The 8613-nt window shown below is 38.9% G+C and overlaps 1 protein-coding gene across 1 annotated transcript; it reads left to right on the plus strand.

The window, feature by feature from the left end:
- Positions 1-2288: 2288 nt before the first annotated feature.
- Positions 2289-8391, plus strand: slc2a11b (solute carrier family 2 member 11b). The gene is made up of 12 exons (XM_005722231.1): positions 2289-2360; positions 2490-2588; positions 2915-3075; positions 3157-3281; positions 3423-3552; positions 3654-3802; positions 4091-4278; positions 4391-4501; positions 6657-6758; positions 7598-7673; positions 7772-7899; positions 8033-8391. The coding sequence occupies exons 1-12, from the start codon at positions 2289-2291 to the stop codon at positions 8225-8227; spliced, it is 1536 nt and encodes a 511-aa protein (XP_005722288.1). The 3' UTR covers positions 8228-8391.
- The last annotated feature ends 222 nt before the right edge of the window (positions 8392-8613 follow it).

Genomic DNA, 8613 nt, shown 5'->3' on the forward strand with positions numbered 1-8613 from the left:
ATTGTCATTGTACATGTACAACGAAATGGTAAAAACTTTGTGGAAACAGCGCTGTCACAGCATCAGCTGAATGAATGATCTTTTGCGTCATTGTTTCATAAATGTGGTCAGTATAATGACCATATTTATCAAAGATTAAACTTTTTTTTATTTGTTTTGTACTACAAGTAACTTCAGTGGGTTTTATTTGAATAAGCTTTAAGCTGTGTCACACGAGAGTATTCCTTTTTTTTCTGTCTCTGTTTTAACGTTAATCAACAAATCATCACTACAGACTGAAACTAAAGCTGAGCTGTACATTTTGAAAAAAATATCCACTGTTAACTCTATTTGAGATTTCCATTTTTAGAGTCTCAAAAGTTCTCACGGGATTAAAACGTTTTTTGTTTTTTTGTGGTAAGCTACAGAACTCTTTGAATGATTTACAAATTTAAGAGCGCAGCGACCTTGGAAATAAAATCAGTGTCAACGTTTTGAAATTATTTGTTTTATCACTTTTATCCAAAGTAATTCAAACCCAAATATGTATTTACCTAGGAGGCAGTCATCCATGGAAAATAGAATCCAATTTTATGGAACTACAAATTAGCAGATGACATCTTCTGCTACCTGAACAATACATTTGTGTTATCATCTTTGAATATAGTGAGAACCTATTGTACTATTTTTTTTCTCGTGACCACAATACATGAACCAAACTAAAAAAAAAAGTCACATGACAGTTGAAACAAGCTGTAAGTGTGAAGTGTGTAACACAAAGTGAATATTATTTTAATATTTGGGTTAACAAGCATCTTTTACCCGAGAGCAAGCTTCACCATGCAGCAGGAATGTGCCTCAACCTCTTAATCAGCCTCTACGCTGAGCCGAGGTCATGTGCTGCACCTTACAGTAGGCTGCTACTTTGTCAGAACTTGGATTCAAGTGCAAAATTTAGTCTTTGTAAATGGTTTCTGCGAGCATAATTTTACGGCAGCTTTCAAAATGAACGCGGATGAGGGACGTGCGGAATCAAGGAAAGAGGTGAGTCATACATGGGTTTGGAACCAATGAGGGCTGTTAGAAAGAAAAAAAAGAATAAAGAAAGAAATAAAATAAAAGAAATTATTTTAGAATATTTGCAGGGTTTTTTGTTTCTTTTTGTTTTTCTTGTTTTTTGTTCGTTTGTTTTTTTTTAATAATTCCTGGGTTCAGACGTCTTTCCTCAAATGACTAAAGAGAGCCAGTCACGAGGCAAAGTCGTGAAGAAAAACGTTAAATTCACATGAAATAAAACGTAGCTAGTGTCTGTGGAGGATGCGAGCTGTAATTCGTAGTTTAATAATTTTAATCCTAAATAAATGTCATTTATATTTTAAATCCTAAAATAAATCCTAAATAAATATTTAAATTCTAAAAGCGCGTGGTTTTGGGTTGCCAGGTTGACAAAAATCCGTTTAAAGTACTTGGTATTGATATGTATTATAACTGCAGTTCGGATTGTTGTATACAGAATGTCTTAAATTATGAATATTTATTATCAACTTTATTAAACTGCTAATGAATTGCCCTTTATAAACATTTCCGGGCATCCCTCCTCTGACGGAGACTGGAGTCCTTATGATGGAAAAGACAGCAGCCACAAAACTTTGCACCATGGCCGGCCCAGATTGCTCTCCACAGTTAATCCATCCAGCGGCTGCAGTTATTCAAAAAACTTCACCAACTGCTTTTCTATACTTGAACTATAGGGGGAGTCCGCACATAGCATCTTTACTGCTGAGCGTATAGCCTAGGACATATGTTACGGCATAACTATGGATTTTTTTTCTCAGCCTTTTAAAATGTGAATGTGGTACTGCATTCTGCCTGTAGGCATGCATCACACTTCCATGGCATCAAACCTGTGAGCTATGCAAGTCTTTAAAAACAGAAAAAAGAAAAGAAACCAAAATATATTAAAATAGGTGCACATTGTGCTACTCTTTGTGAAACATGTTTTCGGTAGACCAAAATCATAATGCTATGTAACTCCCCTATGTGTGGATCCTGAAATACTTTTCTTCTTTTATGTGAAAGTAATTGATTCAGTTAGTGCGCCATGAACTTTGAATAAACATGGAATAATTTAGCCAATTCCCCACACCCTAAGGACACTTTCTGACAACAGATCAATTGTATTATCCCCGGCATAAACTCATCCCCCCATCCGCTTTAAGTTTCCTGTTGGATGCAAGCTCCTGCGGGAAGGATACTCTGATATTCTGCTCTCCCTCAAAGAATCCAGGACTTTAAGCAAAATATAAAACATGCCAAAAGAATACAAGAATGAATATCAGCCTCTTCTAGCTAAAGCAACCAAAGATAGAAGGCGGCCAAAGGTAAGTGGATTGTAATGGATTAAGGGTTTTGAAAAATAAAAGTACGTTTGGCAGCATGGTGGGACGCAGCTTTCTGTCCAAGATGATATTGAAACACTTTTGTTTGTGGGTCTGTTTTTCTGTTTGCAGCTTCCAAACAAATCACTTCTGCTGGCTGTGTGTGCTGCTGGCATCGGGGGGACCTTTCAGTATGGATATAATATATCTGTCATCAATGCACCCACAGCGGTAATAATTCTGCTGCCTCTCACTGGACTTTTTCCATAACTATTGATCTAAATGATCAAAACACGGTCTGAGGGCAAACTTAGTAACACGTGGACTACAGTCACTGTTTTTGTTATTCTGGTATTAGAGAACACGCACACACAAACACATAACACATAATTTGTTCTAACAAGCACAGGCGGTCTAATGATCGCCAAGTACAGTGATGTTATTCAGTGACAAAAAAGTAGACTGATAATAAGAGTAGTGGCAGTATTTAGACATTGCTTTGCACTCGTGTTGATAAAAAACAGTGTTTGTGTTCAATTTTCTTCTTTTCTCTCCAGTATGTGCAAGATTTCATCAACCAAACCTGGAGCGAGCGTTACCAAACTCAAATATCAGATGATGGTCTCACCCTCCTCTGGTCCACTATCGTGTCCATATTCACTTTAGGAGGACTTATAGGGGCACTGATTGGTGGAACATTGTCTGTGAGGGTCGGAAGGTATGGACATGTTTTTGTTTTTTTTTTAATGAAAAATTGTCTTCTCTTTTATAAATAATGGGATTCATTTTTTCTTTCCAGAAAAGGGACACTGCTGACCAATAACATATTTGCACTCCTGGCTGCTTTGCTGATGGGTCTGAGTTATCCTACAGGGTTATTTGAATTACTCATCATCGGACGTTTCATCTCTGGATTAAATGCAGGTGAGTACATCAGGAACACTTAAATGTTTTGTTTCTAAATCTTGGAGAAACACAGATACATGAATTAGATGTCCAGTTAATAATGGCTAATAATGATGCTGCATGAAAACCTTCTGAAATGTCTTTTAAATATTTTTATAGGCATTGCCATTTGTGTTCAACCTCTATATTTGGGAGAAATAGCTCCGACTTCCCTGCGTGGTGCTATGGGAATGGGAACCTCAATTTTCATTACTGGGGGGATCTTTACCGGACAAGTGATTGGCCTCAGGTGATGAATAAACACATTAAGAAGAAGAACTTTTCACACAGTTCCAATGCTACATCCCTTCAAAGAAAATATCAAGCTGAAGTCCTTGTACAATTATACAGAGAGCTCCTGGGGAAAGAGGAGTACTGGCCCATCCTGCTCTCCACCACCTGTATCCCAGCTTTTCTGCAGCTCCTGATCCTGCCCTGGTTCCCTGAGAGCCCACGCTATCTGCTCATCGACAAAGGGGATGAAGAGGGTTGTAAGAAAGGTAAAACAGCTGCACCGTTCCTTCCATTTCAGATCGCAGGGAATTGTGTTCTTCCAGGAAAGACGACTTAGTGCATGTGACAGCGTAAATAAAAAAATGTATAAAGACTACCCTTTGGCAGAAATAACCAGAGGCAGAAACATTTATCTTTTCATTTCAAGCATGTGATGAATTTCTGGAAACCTTCTGACAGGACACCCCCACCCCCCCCAAAACAGCCACCGCAGATTAGTCAGATATGAAGGAAGCGCAATAACTTGAAGTCCTGTGTGTCTTATGTGTCTGCAGCCCTGAAGCAGCTGCACGGTATAGGTGATTGTGACAGTGAACAAGAGGATATTGAGAAGGAGAGGAATAGCTTATCAGGTTTACAGGCCAAGAAACCCTGGGAGCTCTTTGCTGATCGCTCTTTACGCTGGCAGGTTCTCACCATCATGGTGCTCAACGCTGCACAACAGCTGAACGGCATCAATGCTGTACGTACGACCACTTTAAAAAGTTCACACAAAGATCAAAAAGGAGTTTCCAAAGAACTGAAAGTTATGGTTTTGTGTTTGTTCCTTTATTTGTTTTCTACACTCCCTGTAGATTTACTTCTACGCAGGTTACGTGTTCAAACAGTCTGGTATTCCCAGTGATAAGATACCATACGCCACTGTCGGCACTGGTGCCTGTGAATGCATCACCGCTTTAACATGTGTAAGTATGAGTTTCTCGTCATGTATTTTCAAGTATTGTTTTTAGTATTTGGATGAAAATCCACTGCAACTGCTTGAAGTTTAGAACCCACAGACATCACCAGATCTCCTCCCTTGAGATGTTCCCCCGGCTTTTACTGCATCCATCTTCAGTCGCTGCTAGTTTGTGGGTCTTCATTCAGTTTTTTATTTAAGAACTAAAAAATCATGCTCTGGTGGATTGAAATCAGGTGACTGGCTTGGTCATTGAAGGATATCCCATTTATTTGCCTCAGACAAACTCTTTGCAGTATGCTTTGGATCATCATCCATTTTAACAGAAATTATAGCTGTGCAAACTTCTGGTGTCATTGTGCTACTTCTATCAGCAGTCACATAACCAGTAAACATTATAATGCTGTTCAGCCATGCATGCCTATGCATTAGGCCTCCACCATGTCTGACAGATTTCATGCTTCAGATCACGAGCAGATTTTCTCCTTCGCCATGCTTTTCTCTTCCAATCAGTTGGGCTTCTGTGTTTCATCTACCCAAAGAATCTATTTCAGTACTGTACATGTCCAATCTTCTTCCTGTTCTTGAGTGTAACCAGTGGTTTGCGCCTCGTTGTCAGCCTTCTGTATTTCCATTCATAAAGACATCTCTTTATTGTAGACCTTCACTAGTTTTTTTATATTTACACAGATATGTTCTAAAAACCCAATAAACTCAATAGATTTAAGTGTAGATGAATGTATTTTGGGATCATTTTTTACCTAACTCTGACTTCAAAAAAAATTCCAGTCCCTTTACACTGAGGGTGCCAAACATAAGGCCCGGGGGCCAGAATTGGCTCAATAGATAAACAATTAAATAACAAGAAAGTTCCTGTTTTTTCACTACCTACTATAGAAATGCCCGCAAAAATGAAAACTAGATATGTTTTAATTACATGACATGAACCACCAGAGCTTTTTCTGTAATTTTACACATTTATTGTGTAGTTTTACTGCTCTGACCCATTTAAGATCAAAGTGAGCTGTATGCATCATCCCTGCCCTACACAGTTATTGTGTGTTAATCTGAGTGTATTCACCTTATAAGTATGACTCAAAGCATAAGCTGACTTGAAGTCCTTTTTATGAGATCTCTGCTTCCAGTTTAACTCAGGATATACAAATATCATAAAACTCTAATGTGACATTTTTTTTCTACGAATTTCTTTGTCATTGCTATTGCTTGGGGTGCTTGTGGTGGTCTGTGAAGTGAAATTTACTCTTATAAAACTTCTTCTTGTTTACAGACAAGTTTTCTTTATAGACTAAATGTATGCCTCACTTATTCATAATGCATGATGACGTCAGAGGTTAGAAGATACAGATCTTACACTTTTTAAGCCCAAAGCCTTTAAAAGTAACATTTGCTTTTCCTGGGGTGAAGGACTGCTTACCCATTACTGGACTAATATGTGACAAAGAATCCAACTGGTAAACCCAAAACAATGTGTGTAATGGTTCTAATATTAATATACTTTTACAATTATTTTTACTGAGTCAGATTATGAATACAAGGGAGTTTTAGACTATAAGATTTCATGCAAGCCCACTCAGGACTATCATTTGTTAAAAAATAAGTCACAATAGACCTCAGCTTTGCAGTGCAATAACTTCGGCTTACTCTACCGAGGAGGCAGGATCTCCTGAAGCAAGCTGAGTTTTGCCAGGTGAGACAGCACATCTGAAGTGAACTATCTTCTCCCGGGTGTCATGTGTCTCATGTGACCAAGTCCAGCTCCTGACACTGTTCAGAGTTTATGTGTGAAATGGCTTTAGTTGTGCATACTTGTATTTATAATCTATCTTAACTGGAAAATGCTTGAACTTTAGTTTCAAATTTTTCTTTTTGTTTCAGCAAACATAGAAATAATGATCCTCTATGACACTTACAGCAATCTTAAAATCACAAGATGAGACCTTTCAAATATCGCTTCCAAGCGATGAACTGTCAGAGGCGGTCAGATTATAAAAAATAAACCATCAGGAAGAAAAATAGAAAAGAATTTCAAGACGTTTGTGTAAGATGGCTGGAAATAGAACATGAAATGGATCAGAGTAATCCTCAAAAGAGATGTTTGCCTGGAGTCTTTCTGGTCTTGTGACATGCTGTGTGTCTCACAGGGTATGCTCATTGACCGTCTGGGAAGGAAAGTACTCATCATGGGAGGATACACACTGATGGCTATCTGCTGCGTTTTATTCACGCTGACCCTAACTTTTCAGGTAATTATCGTCAGGCCAAGAAATCTTTTTAAAAAGAGATATTTAAGGGTTTAAGCCCTGTGTGGTGTTTATGCTTTCGTTACCCTGGTTGCATCACATATGGAGGTGTTTCAGTCCTTGGACAAGTAAATTATGCAATTTAACCATTTTTGGCATCCATATTTCTCCCTGTGTTGGCCGCTGGTAAGCTTATTTTGGAGATGACTAAAGGTCAGCCTCGTGCTTACTGTCAGACTCTGTCAGGTGAGCACTGTCAGAGTGCTCACCTGACAGCGAGTGACCTGTGTGCTAAAGGCTAGAGTTGTCACTGCAGAGTTTGAGTCTGTCCCGTCGTTCCTTCCTGTCTGCACCATCACATCTGATAAAACTCAACAGTTTCTCTGCATCATCTTCCAAAACTGACTCATCTAAAAGTGCTAAGCATAGAATGAGTTCATGACCAATACGCAGCCACAAAGGTCAAGCTATTTGTATTTGTTGTGCCCCACCCTCGATATGCAGCCTGGGATGGAGCGTGAGAAACTACATTGTGGTTCCCACAACCCAGAGGTTAAAATGTGCAGGAAAAGCAGGAGCACAAACGCATACACACTAAAAACACACCTGAACACACATGCTTAATATGGGGGTTGCAGGGTTGCTCTATGAAGTTTTATTGTATGCATTCTTTGCAGAAAATGAGCCAAAGGCAAAAAGTCTGAAGAAACAATCAAAATTACATATTTTTTCTTTTGGTAAATACTGAAAACGGGTCCAACAGACCTGAACGCCACACAGAGGTTAAGGCATGTCCCTACCTGTGCTATAACGTTTCTTTTGCACAACTTCCTTGTTCTCAGGAGGCGAGCCCAGTTGTTCCATACCTCAGCATGGTCTGTGTTTTTGCTTTCATCTTAAGTTTTGGCTTAGGACCAGGTAAAAATGTTCTTTCTTTCACCGAAGCATGTGCATCATCAGCTGCGTCTGCACATCAGCTGTAACAGGGATTTCTTCTGTGTCTTCCCCCCATGAAGGTGGCGTGACTAACATCTTAACAACTGAGCTGTTCACGCAAAACTCGCGCCCTGCAGCGTACATGCTTGCAGGGTCAGTGAACTGGTCCAGTTTCTTCTTCATTGGCCTGGTCTTCCCCTTCATTGTGGTAGGTGTTCAAATGGTTGAGGATCTATGATCATTTTGGAATATTTTATCGCCTTTTCTTGCATTTAAAATGAACATTTAAACCTCGATGTTGTACTTGGAAATGTTCCACTCACTTGTTTTATTTTTTACAGCTCGGACTGAAGCAGTACTGTTTCCTGGTGTTCTTGGTTATCTGCTGCTTGGTGATAATATATATCTTCCTTGTTGTCCCTGAAACCAAGAACAAAACCTTTCTGGAAATCCAGAACGAGTTCCAGTCTTCCAAAAAGAGGCAGATCGGCTGTTCGGACGGAGCAGGGACAATACTGTTGTCAACTTCAATATGATATGTGCCTCGTTAAACAGGGTTATTTAATCAGTGATTCTTTATGTCACACAATATTTATCACACAAATCTGAAATATTTATAGCGAACACATGAGATAACTTCCTGAGACCCAGGTTCATGTTTGGGATGCAATTTGTAATTTTGCCTTGTTATTTTTGATTAGTTGGACATAAACTAAGTTTTCTCTTTGAGCAGGGAGTTGTTACTTTATTACAAAGCTGTTACATACTTTTTTTTTTATCAAGTCCTAATATTGGGATAATCAGGTCATTTTACAGCACAATACAATAAAGTCAACACAGCTTAACAATGTATAAAACACAGCTGAGCAGAATGAAGAATAAGGTGCAGAACAGCAAAATGAAATACGCAAATTGATGATGC

This window comes from Pundamilia nyererei, unplaced genomic scaffold, assembly GCF_000239375.1.
Source record: "Pundamilia nyererei isolate P.nyererei 1_Seehausen unplaced genomic scaffold, PunNye1.0 scaffold00006, whole genome shotgun sequence".
NCBI lineage: Eukaryota > Metazoa > Chordata > Actinopteri > Cichliformes > Cichlidae > Pundamilia > Pundamilia nyererei.

Coding starts and splice junctions, on each gene's coding strand:
- slc2a11b (XM_005722231.1), top strand. CDS start 2,289: ATGCCAAAAGAATACAAGAATGAATATCAGCCTCTTCTAGCTAAAGCA. Junction 4,502..6,656: donor GCATCACCGCTTTAACATGT/GTAAGTATGAGT, acceptor TGTGTCTCACAG/GGTATGCTCATTGACCGTCT. Junction 6,759..7,597: donor CGCTGACCCTAACTTTTCAG/GTAATTATCGTC, acceptor CCTTGTTCTCAG/GAGGCGAGCCCAGTTGTTCC.